At 41.7% G+C, this 19,108-nt stretch overlaps 3 protein-coding genes across 6 annotated transcripts in view; all 3 read left to right on the forward strand.

The window, feature by feature from the left end:
• Positions 1 to 1,056: 1,056 nt before the first annotated feature.
• On the forward strand, positions 1,057 to 1,920 carry hes2.1 (hes family bHLH transcription factor 2, tandem duplicate 1). The gene is made up of 3 exons (XM_034590631.1): positions 1,057 to 1,167; positions 1,277 to 1,460; positions 1,571 to 1,920. Exons 1-3 carry the CDS (start codon positions 1,078 to 1,080, stop codon positions 1,918 to 1,920), a joined length of 624 nt encoding a protein of 207 aa, XP_034446522.1. The 5' UTR covers positions 1,057 to 1,077.
• A 9,312-nt stretch (positions 1,921 to 11,232) lies between these two features.
• LOC117764578 (transcription factor HES-2-like) lies at positions 11,233 to 13,094 on the forward strand. The gene is made up of 4 exons (XM_034590473.1): positions 11,233 to 11,662; positions 11,766 to 11,861; positions 11,976 to 12,063; positions 12,164 to 13,094. The coding sequence occupies exons 1-4, from the start codon at positions 11,573 to 11,575 to the stop codon at positions 12,493 to 12,495; spliced, it is 606 nt and encodes a 201-aa protein (XP_034446364.1). The 5' UTR covers positions 11,233 to 11,572; the 3' UTR covers positions 12,496 to 13,094.
• Positions 13,095 to 13,574: 480 nt separating this feature from the next.
• Positions 13,575 to 19,108, forward strand: part of acot7 (acyl-CoA thioesterase 7) — a 52,078-nt gene continuing 46,544 nt past the window's right edge. Inside the window, exon 1 of one of the 4 annotated variants that reach the window (XM_034590923.1) lies at positions 13,575 to 13,875. In XM_034590923.1, coding sequence (XP_034446814.1) covers positions 13,826 to 13,875 — 50 coding nt within the window. In that variant the 5' untranslated portion in view covers positions 13,575 to 13,825. Of the gene's footprint in view, positions 13,876 to 18,042; positions 18,258 to 19,108 lie in introns of those variants that run through there. The other 3 variants (XM_034590924.1, XM_034590921.1, XM_034590922.1) reach the window with 3 other exon arrangements.

Genomic DNA, 19,108 nt, shown 5'->3' on the forward strand with positions numbered 1-19,108 from the left:
TTTGAAATAAAAAAAAAACTACAACATTGAAATTAAGTTTGAAATATATGCGATGTTATGAGTTGGTTTATACAAACAAGGGATAGCTTTATTCCATAAAGGCCCAGTCTTCTCCTATGTCATTGGCCTGTCCCTCATCGTGTTATCCATGCAGTGTGGGTGCAGACTTGTGTGTTGCGTGGCTCTTTGTGCACACATATGTTCATACTTCAGATATACGCGGTCCTGTGCCTGTGTTGCAGGTTGTCACTCAGTCTCCTCCCCCACATGCACGCCAGGTAAACACCGTGTTGTTGGTATTGGAAACAAGCTGCTGGGGGTTCCATAAGCAGATGTTAATCCATACATAGCGTGGCTTGGGTGGCTGATTTATTAATTTGAGGAATAGATTATTCCTGTCACCACAGAAACGCTCGTCTGGTTCTGTGTTTTGGGGCAAGTTGAGCCCATGAGCATTAATAAACGGACTGATGTGCTTTGTATTTTCATATTATAAGTATATATAAAACGTTTTCAGTGCTCGTTTATAGCAATATAACCGTCTGACTTGTCATCACACAAAAGCACATCTTTGACCAATTAACCCAATCATTTGTGGAGAATTGAAACATAAACCGATTTATATATCGTACAAAAAGATAATAAACTTAACAAAGGCAGACGAAACATTAAGCAGTGCTTGGAAAATCGGAACAGCAAGTTAGACGTATATGCTGTTGTACATGTGCTGTATCAGATGACAACAACATTGGCTCGTGTGCGTAATCGGATCTTGGATGAAAATTAAAGTTAAATCTTCAAATTTTAAACGCAATAAATCGCATCACCATCATGAAACTCCGCATACCAGCGGTAGACGGATGCAGGGTCCCACCAGAGGCCAGATGGTCCAGATAGAAGCACCGCTCCTCTCCCAGGGGCATCGCCCCCACCCTTTCCTCCCCTTGTGTCCCCCCCGCCCTGACGCGCCGGGCCCACATAAATAGGAGGCTCGCCAGCTCTGCCTCACACTTCAGCTCAGCCGCTCACAGAGCAAGTATCTCTCATCCAAAAGCACAACACCAAGAAGCGAACAAAATGAGTCCCAGCATCACCACTGAGGCCAACCAGCCTCTCCCCGCCAGGTCCACCGTGGCCCAGAGAAAACAAGCCAACGAACTCAGAAAGGTAAGGAAGGCTTAGAGACTAGACAACTGTTTATTTCATCTGGAAATGTTTCATGGTCCTGATTCTTTAAAAGAGCAACATAATAACAGTTTTTCTTCATTTCTTCCAGACTCTGAAACCCTTGCTAGAGAAGAAAAGACGTGCTCGTATCAATGACAGTCTCACTCATCTGAAGGGCCTCATTCTGCCTCTTGTTGGAAAAGACAACGCACGCTACTCCAAACTGGAGAAAGCTGATATTCTGGAAATGACAGTTCGGTTCCTCAGAGATCTTCCTGCCTCTCCTGTCAAAGGTGAGCGTCTCCGCTTGAACTATGATATTCTTATTTTAAAATGCTTTACCTCACACATCCTTCTCTTGGATTTCCAGTTTCTAATCAAACCTTTTCTTCGCTTCCTCCAGATTCCGCAGACAGTTACAGAGAAGGCTACAAAGCCTGCCTCCAGCGCGTCTCCGCTCTGCTTCCCAAAACGAGCCTGGATCAAGACGCGTGCCAGCGGGTGAACGACTTCGTTCAGCAGTCCATGTCCGCCACCGTCACCCCAACCTGCCTGAACTGTTGCGCCCAGAGCTCCAGGAGCCTCCCTCAGATCCAACAGAGACTCCTGAGCCTCAAATCCAGCTTCAGCTCCAGACTGGAGACTCAGTCCCGCAGCAGCAGCAGCAGCAGCAGCAGCAGCAGCGCAGTGGCTCCCAGCCGCGCACAGCCAGTTCCGCTGCCTTTCAGCGCTGCCATGTGGAGACCTTGGTAGACTAGATGGACACTTCATTTCTCATGTGTGTTATTTATTTTGTGATGTACTAGATTACAATATCCTCACTGTAGTCTTGGTGATATAAGAAGAAGAATTATTGGAGTTGCTGTATAATGATTGAATTCAGCATTTGGCTCATTTTGCGTTTAATGCCAGCGGGCACACGAGCACAGATCTTAAAGAAACGGTAAAGTTTATGAACTTTTTAAGACGCAATCCTCTTTGGGGTGTCAAAGATACGGGTTGTAGACAACACTTTTGTAAAACCCCAAGGGTTATTTTATTTGAGGTTTGCACGATGGACTTAAAAGTATTTTGGTCTGTGCAACATAATAGTCTGTAAACACTATGTGTTAAATAGGTTTATTTGTTATACATTGATGGCATAGAAGAGGGAAAAAAACTGTTTTGTGAAACAAATGTTCTGTCATTGACACATGATTTTCAATAAACGTTCACTCATTGAATATGTTTGTGTGGTTTGATCTTTATACCTCGTGGTGTTATAAGTGTCTCAAGTTTATTATGAATCCCAGTTGCCCTGAAGAGACTCTCATGGTTATGAAAGGACTAAAATGGCGGGTAAACGCATAAAGCCACAGGTCAGCCGGAGCCCATTGATGCTGCAGAGCAGCTGCTCTATTGTTGCTGATGTGTGGCGCCTCTCTAGTTGCCGCCAAATTGGTGGGAAGAGGTTGGTGACTGGTCGGTGACTGGTTGTGTGACGGGACACACACAGAGATGATCACTGCTGTGAATTACAATGACAGATCTGACACAACGCGCAACACACGCGGGTTTTCCAGAACCACAATCAGATTGATTATGAAGTTGGTTTAAGTTTGCTTTGGTGTTTGGTCCATAACGAACATAGAGCAAAGTAAGAAGCAGGAACAAAACTATGGGCTACAATAAAACTAGATACATACAAATAAAAGAAAAATGAACGAATATAAAATATGTGTTACAGATTCTGCTGAAGTTGTGCAAGTTAAATGCAAGTGGTCCATGTTTTAACATTTATAAAACACACGATGTCCTTGTGAGGATCAGTATTAGTTTCTCAGTGGTTTTACATTATGGTGCAATATCTAATTAATTATGAGTTCACATCTCATCACAAAAAATGAGAAAGCAAAAGACCAACTGCTTTTCACACTACATGTATGTGAGATTTCACAGTATAATAACCCAATAATGTTACAGGGCTTTGGAGTTTTGCTGTCATGCCTGTAGTTGTCTATAATGTTTTTTTTCCTTCCGGTGTTTGTTCTTTTTCCCAACACATTGTACAGCCTCTTTTTGTAGATGTTTCTTGTTACAGCTTCTTTCGCAGAAGTCATATTTCAAAGAAGAATCCACCTTATCTCCCTCAATATTTGTCTTTGACTTCTATAGTCTAAGTCATATTCAGCAGTTCCACAGTTTGTAGCCTATGTGCATTTATTTTTGTAGGAACTTGTGGATATATGGTCAATTTAACAACAAAATAATTTACAATTAAGCAGAAAATGAGCTGTCCACTCTTCAAACAAACAAAGTTATCTCCAGCAATTATACATATAACATTAATATATAATATTATATACTGTATATTAGTAATATTTACCTTAAATTCTGGTTGGTTTTATTATTACTGTATAGATTTTATGTTTAATTGAATAAAGACTCATAATGCCACAGTCCAATACTCCATTTTATTATTTACTTTAAAAATATTATGACTTTGATATATGATACCACAATGCATTATGAAGGCTTATATTGTGCAGGTATCTATAATATATCAAGATATGAGCATTTGTGAATATTGTTTTTGGCTGACAACTCTTCTGGTGAACTGCCAAGCTGCATCGGGATGATCTGAAACATCGGTTCTGTAGGATAAGAAATTGATGTGAAAATGTTTGGTATTTTATGAGAATACCATACCATGGTAATGCAAACCTAACTGCAAAATTGCACTAATGGTATCTTAAAAGGCAGGTTCACATTTTTATCTTAAAACAATTATCAAATCCTCCTATGTGGATTGAAATGGTAACTGGCTGCTTGTAAAAGTTGGAGGATCTGATATGAGGCTTCAGCGTCTGAGTTATGAAGCTGCACGGTTTACAGACTTTTTGTATAAAATGGAACCTGCACACAAGTAGAGTTTTTTGATTAATTATTTATATTTCATTCAGGCACAAATGCCAAGTATTCACTAATTCCAGTTTTTCAGTTAGGAGAGCTTGCTTTGTTTATTATTTATGGCAGAAAACTGAACATGTCTGGGTTTGGGGGCAGTTGGTTGGACCAGTAACGTTGCACAAGGCTCTTCCACAGATGTTCTGAGACATGTACTCGAAACATCACCATGAAAATGTTTTTTTATTTTTCAGTTGATTGGATAAGTTAACTTGTTTTTAAATTGTTACAATTCTTGGCTGGCTCTTACTGGACTTTGCATATTCCTTGTTTGTAGACTGAATGTCTAGAAATGAACAAATGATTATAATGTGACGTGGCATTGTTCATCACTAACAGACAAAAGACCATTTACATTTTACAGCGGTAAAGAGGAAGTGATTTCTGGTAGTGTAGCATTAGCCAGTGCTAGCTAATGTCAGCAATTTCACCATATTCGATGCTAGAAAGTCCCACAAGTATAACGGATATGTGTGCAGTATGAAAGACTGCAGTTTCAAATATTGGCATCAATGTTGCCCATAACAACACTACCAATTTCATAAAGCACTTAAAAAACCAGCATACTGAAGAGTTACCCGAGTTCACCAAGGTGAAGGGAAAAAAGAACAAACTGCAGCTGCAAACTTTGGAAACCGCATTCAAACGACATGATCAATTCAACATAGACATCCCCAAAGCAAGGAATTAGGAGTTCATTGTTGTGTATTCAAAGATTTATTTATTTGTTTTCTTTTTCAGTTGTGACTGTCAAACTAGATAATATAAAATGTTCTATGGCATCATTCTCTGTATGTATTAGTTTTTCAAAGGGTTTATCTGCGCCAGACCACACCACACCACAATGATAGAAAGCATCACTTCCATACAGGGTTAGTAGCTTTTCATGGCATCAGATAACTGACTTGTCTCTGTACTTGTCCTGCTGGATCTTAATGCCGCATTTGACACCATAGATAATAAGATTCTGTTACAGAGACTGGAATTTAGAGATTAAAAGAACGGATAGATTTCAATTTGTTAACATTAACAATGACTCTTCCATGCACACACAAGTTAGTCATGGAGTTCCACAAGGTTCTGTCCTTGGACTGATACTCTTCACCTTATATATGTTCCCTATAGGCAACATCATCAGAAAGCACCACGTACACTTTCATTGTTACGAAAACGACACCTGGCTGGACATATCTACGAAGCCTGATGAATCTAATCGCTTATTCAACTTCAGGAATGTCTCAAGAACATCAAGGCCTGGATGACCCAGAACTTTTTACTTTCTAAATTCAGACAAAGTGAGGTCATTGTAATTGGCCCAAAACATCTCAGAGAAACACTGTCAGACCAGATACTCACCTTGGATGGTATTAACCCCGCCTCTACTGTGAGGAACTTGAAGTTATGTTTGACCAGGTCATGTCATTTGACCCACATATAAAACAAGTCTGTAGGATAGATTTCTTCCACCTGAGCAATATTATGAAAATTAGGAACATCCTGTCTCAGAAGGATGCTGAGAAACTAGTCCATGCATTTGTTACCTCTAGACTGGATTACTGTGATTCTTTATCATCAGGATGTCCCAGTAAGTCTGTGAGAAGCCTCCAGCTTGTCCAAAATTCTGCAGCATGAGTGCTGACAGGAACTAGAAAGAGAGATCATATTAGTCCTGTCTAAGCTTCTCTGCAGTGGCTCCCTGTATAATTCAGAATAGTATTCAAGATCCTGCTCCTCACATATAAAGCCCTTAAAGGAATAGTTCAAAGAAAAATGAAAACTCACCCAATATCTACTCACCACTATGCCAATGGAGGAGTGGATGAAGTGTTTGAGTCCACTTTACACTTGAGGAGTCTCAGGGGTAAACAGTGTTTCAGCCAAAAGGACCCCTTCTTCAGAGGTTATAAAACAGAAAAAAATCCCAACATGCCTCCATACTGCTCGTGTGGTGTCATGCAAGTGTCCGCAAGCCCAGACATTCATATTTGACACCAAACTGCGTCATTTACACGAAGTTCAAAGCCTAAAAGTCCACTACCGGAAGTGGCAATGCTAGCGGACATAGCCACATTCACGCACCCCTTGGGCGAAAGTGTGTGCGGTGTTCCGTGTGCCTGAGGGTACGTGAACGTGCCTCTGAGGAGGCTATCAGAGGACTTTTAGGCTATAAACATGGTGTAAATGACACTGTTTTGAGTCCAATATGAATGTCGGGGCTTGTGGAAACATGGATGACACGACACAAGCAGTATGGAGGCATGTTATATTTTTTCTGTTGTTTTTATTACGTCTGAAGAAGAGGACACAATTGACTCCAATATTGGAATCAGCTGCAACACTGTTTACCCCTGAGACTCCAGAAGGGTTTTGTGCACTCAAACACTTCCCCCACCCCTCCATCGGCTTAGTGGTGAGTAGATAATGAGTGAATTTTCCTTTTTCTGTAAACTATCCCTTTAACAATCAAGCCCCTTCATATATCAAGGAGCTCATAACACTGTATTGTCCCAATCGATCACTTCGCTCCAAAATACAGGCTCTGTTGTGGTTCCTAGAGTCTGTAAGAGTAGAATGGGAAGTAGCTACCAGGCTCCTCTCCTGTGGAACCAGCTCCCACTCTGGGTTCAGGAGGCAGACACCATCCCTATATTTAAGGTTGGACTTAAAATGTTCCTTTTTGATAAAGCCTATAGTTAGGGCTGGATCAAGTGAGTCCTGAACCATCCCTTATGCTGCTACAGCTCTAGACTGCTGGGGGAACTCCCATCAAGCACTGAGCACTTCTCCCCTTCAGTCTCTGCCTTTGTGTTTTTTTCCCTCCAATACTCTCTCTATCTCCCTTTCTCTCTGTCTCTCTGTCTCTCTGTCTCTCTGTCTCTGCAGGTATCTCTGACTCCAGAGCTGCAGGATTCAGACAACAGCTAATATTACTACAATTATTACATGAATTGTTGCTGCTGTCATTAATAACATCTTTACATCCATAATTATTACTCGTATTGTTTTCATTATAACAACTAGCCTGTCAGAGCTGAAACCTGATGGTGCACAACTGTTCCTGCATGGTCTCTCTCTCCTCTTTCCCCCCCCCTCTCCTCCACCTACCCTCCCCCTCTCTCTGCCCTCCCCTCTTTTCCATCATCTACCCTCTCCTCCCCATTTTTCTCTGCTCACCCCAACCAGTCGAGGCAGATGGCCGCCCACACTGAGTCTGACTTTTTTCTCTCCGCAGTTGCCAAATTGCTGCTCATTGTGGGAACCGTTGGGTTTCTCTCTCTCATTTTTAATGTCTTGACCTTCTATGTAAAGTGCCTTGAGATAATGTATATTATGATGACGCTACTAAAATTGAATTGAATTGAATTGAATCTGGACTTTGACTGTGTGGCTTCACGCTCAGGCTCACTGTCATGTTGGACAACACATCTCCAAATCTCCAGGTCGCAGGTCTCTTGCAGACGTCACCATCTTTGCTCTATAGCTGCATCCATCCCCTACTCACAAGCCTTCAGGGTCCTGCTGCATAGAAGCATTCTCCACAGCACCATGCTTTATTTTAGACCTTTGTAACAAACACTTACACCACTTAACATGGAGGGAAGGTGTGCCTCCATGTACTGTAGCTGAGATGGCATACGCCTTTTCAAAGTGGTCTCTCCCACTCTTCCATAAAGCTGCTGATGTGTTATCATGAGCTAGGCACTGACTTTCCAGTCTGAAGCTCGAAACAGTGTCAGAGTTGTCAGAGTTCTCTTGGTGTCTTGTGCGGTCACTCACTCGTGGTTTTCAGACATTTTTGGCTGAGTTGTTGAGTTTGTCTTCACAGGTTTCATGACACTGACTCTCCAGCTCTTTGACCTTGAGATACTGATGCATTTATGCTGTAAAAGTCTTTGACTTCACACTCTCTAACCAGCTTTGATTTCTAAAACCAAGTGACTGCACCATGATTTATCTGTGGGTCAATACTTACAAAGACATGTATTTTATATCTTAGCCCATATCATCTACTAGAAACTCTTCTCAAGCAAGGGGTTTCTATGATTTGCTTAAGATAAGATAAGATAATATGTATATAATATACAACTTTCACTACAGACTTTCATATTTGTAGAGAAACATACTTGAGTGAAGTGTAGTGGCACAGGATGATTACAATCGGATGTTTACTGTATTTATGTGAGGCGATATTAATATATATTTATATATACATATGCATATATAGACTGTTGCAAGACTGAGTGTAGGAAGGCATGGTATACAATATGAATATGACTTTAAAATGGTATGTACTATATGTGTATAAATCCACAGTGTTATACAATATGATCTGAATATAGAAAGGGTATGTAAATACAGGTGAATTTTTACAATAAAAGGCATACATACGGAATTATATTCTGAAATTGGTATACGTTTTACAAATTCAAGTAATGTGCAAAGAACACTAATGTACAAAAGATTTCAAATTGATATTATTAACAAGTTTTTACTGATTTTGTTGAATTACAAGAAAGGGATTAAATCTCACAAAAGCAACGAAAATGACCAAATTAGCCACTGGCTAAATATATGAATATAAATGAAGACTGTCCACAAATGTAAAGTCAAAATGTTACGACTTGCACTTGGTGTTCTGAGAAACTGACATTAAATGATGATAAAGTCTCATTTCACTATGTTTTATTGCAGAGAGACGTGTTGTGTTCAAGTTTGCTTTCACTGCTGAACAGAATAATGGATAAACACTGCGGTCAACACATTTCAGCAACATTTTATATTTCTTTTAACTGCTCCTGTGCATGTGTAGGGATCAGACATTGTCCGTAGCTGGCAACGATGCTTGGCGTTGTGTGTGACACCGGAGCCACATCACAGCAGCGGCAGGAGTCAGGTGGAGTCCCGCTTGTTGCGTCTCCACCATGTGACTCTTAATTCCCATGAAGTGTCGGAACATTGTCAGACAAAGGCTCCCTGTTATCCGGCCTGCACAGATGGGTCACCGACGCCGAATTTGCCTGTAGAGACAAAGGAGGACTCTAACCGTAAGAGCAAAAACTCAGGAGAAGTGGTTGCCCCCACCCAGCGACCTCCGCCCAACCCCCATCGTCATCATCACCATCATCCCATCCATCCCAGCGGGGCGGAGAGGGGCGCGTGCAGCAAGTGTGCCTCTCAATTTCAGGCCAGCAACGCTTGTCTCTTTTCATATTTTTTTTGAAGCAGAACATGATGGCGACTCCACATTTGGATTCTGCACTTTATTTTGTCCATTTCAAGTTGTAGAAGTAAAAATAAAATATATCCTGCATGTGCATATAGCGGAACCACATAAAAGTCAATGTAAACTGCAGTAAACATTCATATTGCGTCATAAAAAGGAAAGAAATCCAACCACATAAGTAAGTCATAGTTAGGTAGAAAACAATATAAAGGTTATAAACTACAAAAATGTGAGTACAACGTTGGCTGCAGACTTTAGAGTAATGTCAGTGAAATTCAAATCCCTTGGATAGCAGTTTTCCTTTGTTTCCTATACCTGACACATTTATATTTTAAATGCTATATGGGTTGTATACTTTTATTTTTGTCAAGTTGTCACCATGCATGTCAGAATAAAACGTTCTTTTATAGATGTTAACATTCTCACTGTGCGATTTGCAGTGTGATGTTATAATCGACGGGGCTGTATGAGGCAGCGTGCTCCTCCAGACAAGCATCTTTCATCTCCATGCGTCATGCGGACTGAGCTTTGTGTTTCGTCATCACCATATATAGCATTGGTAAACAAGTACTTTGTGATGGCGTGGACGCTGAAATATCCACGCATTCAAGCTATAGAAAACAATTGCAGCACGGAGTTAGTGAACGGGGAGGGGGGGGTTGGTTTGTTTCAGTTGGACACTAACATGGACCCCTAACAACTCGCATGCAGATGGGATACCCACGCTAAAACTGCGTGGAGATCATGTGTCTTGGCTTGTAAAGTGTACAATGTGTGTGTGTGTGTGTGTGTGTGTGTGTGTGTGTGTGTGTGTGTGTGTGTGTGTGTGTGTGTGTGTGTGTGTGTGTGTGTGAGAGAGAGAGAGGGTCTGTGTCTGTTTGTGGGTCGGTGCGTGTGTATGTGTGTGTGCATGTGCTTATGGATGAGGGATGGATCTACAATTGGACATGGGGATTGGCTCCTCGGGATGCTGGTGTGGTGAGCAGGAGGAGTGCATGTGTGTTGGGGGGGGCTCCTAGATGGAGGTGGGTGGGGTGGAAGGGTCGGTAACAGACAGCCATCTGGTCCCCGTGGCGCGTGCTGCACGCGTGGTTCCCCTGAGTGCAGTGGCATTTGATGGGTCGTCATGTCTCTCTGCAGTTTTTATTTAAAAACCTCAAAGATTGTAAGTTTGATTCATACCTCACAGGGCACGAGGCTTTTGATTATTAACTACATTGAGTATTGTACCAAAGTATTGTGTGTACTAAATGTCCCATGAGTTTAAAACCAGGGTAATTTTACTGTATATGTGCGATGGCTATTGGGATTGAAGAACATGCAGCCTCTGGTTTTCAGCCCCCACCGCCCTGCATGCATGCGTGAGTGGCTGGCAGCAGGGGGATACTCCCTACAGGTAGAGACTCCCCCGGGCTGAAACTGCACAAAACGTCATATGCAAAACTATTGTTGTCAAAATCTAGGAGCAGATGTTATATGAAAGTAGCGTGGCTTGGGTATGTGATTTAAGAGTCTGTATCTCCATAGACACTTTACACGCACGCAAGCGTGACCCCTATGCCAGCAATGTATGTACTGCACCCTGTTCTCAGTGTGCTGGATTATTCTTTAAATATTTCAAATATTCAACATTAAATGACATAATATTTGGTTTATTCTGTTATGTTTCATCAGTAGCTCACCGAATATTTACATGCTATTAACCCTACGCCTTTTCCCAACCATATACAGCCCACGTATTGGTGCGTAATTACGCGCCAGTTATTTGTATTCAATAAATAAACATTATTTTCCATCTATATATGAGAATTAATTACTAATATTGACCTAAATTGTTTACTTTTTAACAGTATGTTCATTTGGAGGGTGCAGATTTGTATTTGGTGAATGGGTATTCGGTGCGTCCAAGCTTCAGGCTTCTTTACGCACAGCTTTTGGAGGCACATTTTGTTTGATTAGATCGATGGATCTTACCGCAGACACGCACTGCAGTTGTCACGCTTGGATTAGAGTAGAAGACAGATGGTTATCATTCCCAAATGTGAGGCGCTGGCGTTGTTTTCATCGTATACGTAGTCATTTCAAATCGTTTTGTGTCGGCTTGGGGGCGTAGCCGTGACGCACGAAGACCGAAGCCACGGACCTGGATAAATACCGCAGCTCTCGGCCGTTAGAGTCACTCTTCCCCCAGATTTGTACTCCGGACACTTCTCTGGCACAAAGACGACGCTGAAAATGTCTCCAAACATGACTTGTGAAGCTCTCCAAGCTTTTTCTCCACGAGTAACTGTGGCCAAAAGAAAACAGGCCCTTGAGCTCAGAAAGGTATGTGAAGTCACTGAATTTTGTTTCGTTATTTAAAATGTTTTCCCCCATTTATTCCTCTTGATGCAACGAATGAATACTAAACATCATTTGTACTTTTCAGACTATGAAACCTCTGATGGAAAAAAGAAGGCGCGCTCGTATCAACGACAGCCTGAACCACCTGAAAAGCCTCATCCTTCCCCTCACAGGCAGAGATGTAAGTTATAATGTCAATTCAGTATATGCAATATATATGCTTTTCACATATACTAACATCAAGGTTACGTTAAAAATGATGTATTAAACATGTTCTTCTGATAATTTTCTCCAGAAGACTCGCTATTCCAAGCTTGAGAAAGCCGACATCCTTGAAATGACCGCGAGGTTCCTCAGCGACATCCCCCCTGTTAACACCAAAGGTGGGTTATAGTTCTGCTTGTTTGCAGATAAACAGTTGATTCGTAATTGATTTGAACATTGTTTTTGAACAACGAAACTAACATTTCATTGTCTTTTCAGATTCCGCAGACAGTTACAGAGAAGGCTACAAAGCCTGCCTCCAGCGCGTCTCAACTCTGCTTCCCAAAACGAGCCTGGATCAAGACGCGTGCCAGCGGGTGAACTGCTTCGTTCAGCAGTCCATGTCCGCCACCGTCTCCCCAGCCTGCCTGAACTGTTGCGCCCAGAGCTCCAGGAGCCTCCCTCAGATCCAACAGAGACTCCTGAGCCTCAAATCCAGCTTCAGCTCCAGACTGGAGACTCAGTCCCGCAGCAGCAGCAGCGCAGTGGCTCCGAGCCGCGCACAGCCAGTTCCGCAGCCTGTCAGCGCTGCCATGTGGAGACCTTGGTAGATCTCTCGACTTCAAGAAGCCGAGTCTCACCAAAGCCTGCAGAAAGACTAAAAATGATTCATATGAAGGCAACGTGTACAGAAGGTATCACTTGTAAATATACACAGTGAATTAATGCGTCGTTTCCGATGATGAAAAGCCAGAATTCATCGTTAAATCGTAATGATTGAGTATTATATACTTACGTTTTGCGCACAAGTCTTTTGTCCTGTATAAGTTGACAAGTTTAGACAGTCGTATTTTTTAAATCTGCATGTATGTATACGTTAAATATTTAGTCCTGTTCGTGGACTAAATGATTAAGGGCTGTTGAAACAGCCCTGTAAGACCCAAAGGGTCAAAGTATGTATGAATTTGCACCATATTCAGTGTCCTGAGTCTGTGCAGATGAACATTGTAGACACATTATGTGTCTCTGTTGTATCTCTGTTGGGATGTGTTCTATTTTTGCTATTGTCAGCAAATGTTGTATATATGCTATATTAACAAAAATAAACTGCGATGTCGTGGTTAAATGCTGTGTTGTCTATTTGTTTTCACTATATTGTGAGAATACTGGTCTTTACGCGTGCGTAATTACGCATTGTTGACTCACTAAAGGCTACAAGAGGGCCATAAAAAAGAGGAAAACACTAATATAGCTGGATAGACTCAATGTAATTTGTATGGAAAAATAGGTGACACACAAAAAAACAAGTCACAAAAAATATCACACAAACTAAAAACACGTCTTATGCAGCCTCCACCTAACAATAGGTGAACGGAGACTCACGTCAGCTCCACTAGACTCTAAATTAAACTTTGGTGCAACAACAATGACGCGTAATGTCTCCCTATATGATGGGCAGAAGCAGGGGCCCACACATATGTCAAGCACATCTCAACACAATAAAAACCGTTGGACTCCCTGGTGGATGTTGAGGTCAGAGGCGCCCACAGCAGGCAGCTTGAAACACTGCCCCGGCTTTGATTACAGTATTATATTGTTAAATGTGGTCTCTGCTGCCCCCATTTGGCAGATGTAGACACTGACACCGGCAGTGGTTCCTACTTCTCTTCCCCGTTTACTTCCTCGAAAGGTTCCGCTCACTGTGGAACATCTCATTTGTTTTGGCCTATTCTAAGATATTTTAGCTCCTGGGCGCAAACCATTATTCTAGCGCTTCTGTGAAGTGTGTACTTTTCTCCGGGATGAGTCATTTCTCAGAGAGACCGTGAACAGGGCGGCTGCTGAACACCGGATGAGTCCGATTCCCCCCTCACATCGCATAGGAACAAAGAGACCCGAGAGCTCATCATCACCACCACCACCATCATCAGCAGCAGCAGCATGACGGCACCGGAGCCGCGCGAGGCAGCATCCTCCCTCCAGTTGTGCAGGTAGGACGTTTAACACGACTCGATCCCGGACGTGTGAGCAGCCTTCACATGCTTATAACTTGCGACCGACGAGAACACCGGCGTCATCGCGTGAGCGCTCCTCCTCACAGCACGAGGCAATCCGCTCCATGTCCTGTGGTAACGCACAGACACCTTCATGTCCACACCGTGGTCCCCACAGACACTGCGGCTCTGTCCCACCCGGCTCCACAGAGTCTGATCATGTGAATCAGTGACAGGGGGGGGTTCAGCCCGAGCCGCGGTGCACACGGTCCGACTCATGTCGCCCGCATGATGACCTCAAGCACCGGTATGACGCGCTACAAATACCAAGGACACGTCGAGGTCGCCATTAAAAGTTTTATTTCATGGCTTTTAAGCTTGAATAATATGGTTCCGGTTAATGGTTTGTCTGGGACGTGTGGTTAATGACACCACTTGTAGCTGATCTATTGTTATTATTCTGAAAAGACAATAAAAAGGAAGAACATTGTAGTTAAAGATGTCAGCTCTGAGCGACACAGTGGAAGTGACTGGTACCTATTAAAATACCTCTGCAATGAATGGGCTTCATTTCCCAGCAGCACTCAGGGGTGTTGTCCTTGTGCTCGCCTGTAGGTGGAGGTATACACCTCTGTCACACTACAACATCTCTATCTACACCATTGACTGTATGTCTGTCTACACATCATATTGTTAATCATTGTGATAAGGTATTAGGATTTTAGATAGCTTTCACTTCTCCTGAAAAAGTAACATATGTTCTATCACTCAATAATTGGCTGTTGGATTTACAGTAAATAGCCTTTTTAAAAATTTCAATAGCTTGTTTATTACCGTAAAATATATTAATATTATATTACAGTATTCAGTTTTACAGCCTTTTTTGTGTCTACATTATTTTACATAAAACAACAAGAATCTATAATCTAGTTTAGAACATTATCTTGTATTCTCATATTCGAATTACAAAGTTGTTTGTGATTAGCTGTAAGAATTTAGAATATAATTCTTTCCCGTACAATATCTTCACAGTCAGTTTTAGTTTTCAGGTTAGAAAGTCTTTGTGAAGTGCTGTGAATGAGACCAGGTTGGCTGTTAACCAATGCTGCTCATCCAAAATTCATCAACATTTAAAGTTGCTCAAAGCAAGTTCATTAATCACCTGAGGAGAGAAGAGACGTGTTTTTTTCCTTCTCGTGCACCGTCCCTCGTCTTTGGGCCGATCGCCTTGTGCAGTCTTGGTGCCACTGGTTGTATCGATGCCCACAAAACATCATGAAATAATCTTCATGATAAAAACTGTACCCATAGCTGCTCTGCATGAGAGAGCAGAATCCACAAGGAGGTTCATGAAAAACTACAAAACATGAAAACAAAAAGATTGTTATCAATCTTTGATTATCAGTTGAACTGTATGAACAAGCTGAACCAGGAGGTGGCTCTGCAGTGCAATGATTAATACAAAGATAATGTAGATGTGATAACAGTTGAAGGGATAGTTTGGATTTCATTTCACAAGACCGTGTCATATTGTCAACTACTAGTATTGACTTAGTTGCATCATCATAACCTCAGGCAGGAGGACCACTGGTTGTGTATTTTGATGTATATGATTACCAATAAATATTTTGATTGATTAACACCATCAGTTAAACAGTTGATTTTTCTTTCAAATCAGTTGTGGTTCTTAAGGCTGGACTCTCAAGTGAGGCCTTATCACTGCCCTCCTGGGACATTGGTACACTCTGAGTGAGTATTCTCTACTGCAGATCTCAGCAGACTGAACACAAGACTAATCCTCCAGCAGGTGGACATGCTGCTGTTACTCAATGAAAACCAGTAGATAAAGCTGTCGTCTCAGCTGAGGACTGACCTGGCCTCTTTATGAATCTTGATTATTGTGATGGCCGGTGTCCTAATATGTCCAGTTTGGTCTCATCCATTGCATTCATTGAAGGTTTGGTGTATTCAGCTGCTGTGGAGCCATATTTTGTCACACATCGCTGGCCCCCCTTTCTGTCTTTGTGTGTATATGTTAACACAACACAGTTCCTATAAACACATCAGGGTCTTTTGTGGTTTTAAAGCTGCATTATAGTAAACAATGTCATTTCTACTTTTCAACTCTGGTAAAACAACCAGTCAAAGCAACACTTTGTAACTTGAGCAACAGCGCCCTCTGCAGCCAAATGTGGTGGTTGATTCTGTTGGGCTCCAGCCCTGTCAGAGCTATTAAGTGGTTTTCGTGTGGAGAAAAAACAAAGCCTATCAGTCTGTTGACCAGAAGAGCTGCAGCTGTAAGACACGTGGCCATCTCTGTTTAGAATTCTTCAAATCTTAAAAGTTTCCACACTGAATATTGAGATAAAAACTGCTTTTTAACTGCCAGCCTGTACAGTTAGGTATTAATCTTGAGCTCACTGGGCCTAATCCTGGTCATTTAAGCTGCGACTGTCAGTCACACACTTCTCAAAGGAGATCGTACTCGCTCACCAAGTTACATAGAGCAAGAACAAACACAATTACATTTCAACTTGTTCTCCTATTGATCGCAGGATGTCTAAAGTGTCTAAAATGCAAATAAAATAGCAAATAGACACTGTTGTTGATAATGTTTTTTAATAATTAAACTAAGGGTAATCAGCTAAGTGTATGTCCGTCTGTTCAAACACACAGTAATGCATTTGTGGGACTGATGTGTGTGTTTGACATTGGTGTATACACAGTTGTGTTTGTTTGTTAAAATACCTTTCTTACCTGGTATTGTAAGATTGTGTGGTTAAAATACAGTTCAAGCCCAGTGTTTGATATAAAATCCCTCCCAGCACCATTAGATCTTTGTTCTTTGCTGTGTTCTCATTGCTGGAGCCCGGGACAGAAATGTCACCAAGATGTGTTTTTCTGAAGCTGCTTCACAGTTTTCACCACTGCTCTTCTCTACACAGGTAAAACACGGGGGAGGAACAGGGGTTTCTGTGGGTCTTAAAAAGTTTAAAATAGTCTAAAATTGAATAATCTGAATTGTAGGCCTGAAAAAGACTTAAATATGTTGAAATATTACATCCTGGGTCTTAAATACATTTAGGTATATAGGTCTTAATTGTGTTAGTGTTCATTTAAGGCTACTTCTGCATACTTTACAATTTGGTGTCAAATCTGTCGTACTTAACAAAGGTCTTTAAAAGTCTTAAATTGAACATGTTGAAACCAGCAGAAACCATAGAGGGAAGATTTTGGTGATGGATTCAAGGAGTTGTTCACGGTAGAACTCGGCCTTTTCAGTCAGTTCTGATCTTTATTTTCCTGGCTTTGAGGTGTAATGTGTGGGTGCTTCGACAGCCAATCATTGGAAACTGAAAGTCATGACCTGTACAGAAAATCAGTTTTTATTTTATATTTTACTAATTTGACATTTGACTCAACTAATTTTAAGCAGTCTACATGTTACTGGGTTGTTTACACCTGTCGGACATGACCTCATAACTCAGTGATGAATTCCTTTCGGTTGTATTTCATTTAATTGGAAACCAACTCATACAGTATGAGGAAGTTTAGACTTTCATTGGCACTGAAAGGGGATTATTATGCTGCACTGTAACATTGTTTTGAAAGATTATATGTTTGAAGGGCCGATGGACTTTCAGACTATTGGGTATTTAACCCTGGCATAGACTTTCACCTCTAAATCAATTCTTTACCCAGATTTAGGTGTGGGTGACTTTGCTTTTGTCCACACTAGCTTCATTTGTCTGTGGCAATCTTTGTGGAATATGGTCAACAGACAGGTCCTGGGATTTGTAATAGCAGTTTATTTTGTGATCTTGGTCTGGCATTCCCACTGCTGATCTGGGTTTCTTGGCTGCTGTTGAAGAACAATCCCATGTGTGGAGATATGTTTTCATGACGTGTGATTGTGTGACATATCTCTCTCTCTGTGTGTGTGTGTGTGTGTGTGTGTGCGTGTGTGTGTGTGTGTGTGTGTGTGTGTGTGTGTGTGTGTGTGTGTGTTTGTGAGGTGATGACGGGTTTGCTCGGTCCCCTGCTGCATCAGTGGGTGTGTTGTAGTTGTGATCCAGATTGACGAGTCATCATTGAGTCAGTAAGGCGGGGTCAACAATCAGCCATGCATGACACCCTGCCAGGTATTAGCCGCTGTCGGGACCTGAATCCCCGTAGAGTCCGTGGATGTAGAGGCAGGAGAGGAGCTGGAGGTCAGAGGTGAGAGTCAGTCAGTCAGGTGCAGAGATGCGGTGTTTCAGACCTACTCAGAGGCTGGCGGGTGAAGTGGATAAGACAGCGGCGATGGTGAAACGTCTAAGTCAGCCAGTCAGTGGAGGTGTCAGGGAAGGATGGGAGAGCTCCACATGTCAACTCAGCAGGTAGATCATCACACTGGGCTGGAATCACAACCACAGGCAACGTAGACATCACCACACGTGTGTAGTCAACATGACACTAGCTGCAACTGATATGTGTAAAACTAAACGGTGGCAAAAGTGTCTGTGTTTCACGAGGAGGGATTCAGACACCGGGACGATTCCACCTTTCACGACAAAATGAGGCACACGACAAACTTCATGATCACCATGGTGACATGCAGGGCACATATTAACACAGAGGGAGGCTCTGTTTTTAAATTTGATTCGTTTTTTATTATTTGTCTCACAACAGTGACATTTGCTGCATTACAGCAGCGAAGAGGACAGTTAAATAATAGACATCAGTAATAATAATAAGTAAACATCCAATATAAATGCAAGGAAATATATATTAATAGAAATAATATATATAGTGTATAGAATATATATACAGTAAAAGCAGCATATATAGAGTGAAAGGGAATTATATAATTATATACTAATATATTATACTTAACCCCAACCTTTCATCATGAACAATTCATACCTAACCTAACCTCAATTTACATCTTACCACTAACCTTAACCATGACCTCAGAAATGATGTTTTGCCTCATTAGGACCGACTATTTTGTTTTTATATAATTGTACCTCTCCATTGGAATCTATTGTGAATTGTAAGCAATTCTTTGGAACTGCCACTATGACTCAGACGGGAGTGTCTCGTAGGACACAACTTTGACATTCATCTACACAAGGAACATTCATCACATTCCTGCAACTCTCTGATTAGTCAGATGTTAGTGCAATGGTGCATACTTGTGTGTTTGTAACCTCTGAGTATGTGAGCAGATCACATTGTAGTGGTAAGA

The sequence above is a fragment of the Hippoglossus hippoglossus genome, chromosome 7 (assembly GCF_009819705.1).
Source record: "Hippoglossus hippoglossus isolate fHipHip1 chromosome 7, fHipHip1.pri, whole genome shotgun sequence".
In the NCBI taxonomy this organism is placed as follows: Eukaryota; Metazoa; Chordata; class Actinopteri; order Pleuronectiformes; family Pleuronectidae; genus Hippoglossus; species Hippoglossus hippoglossus.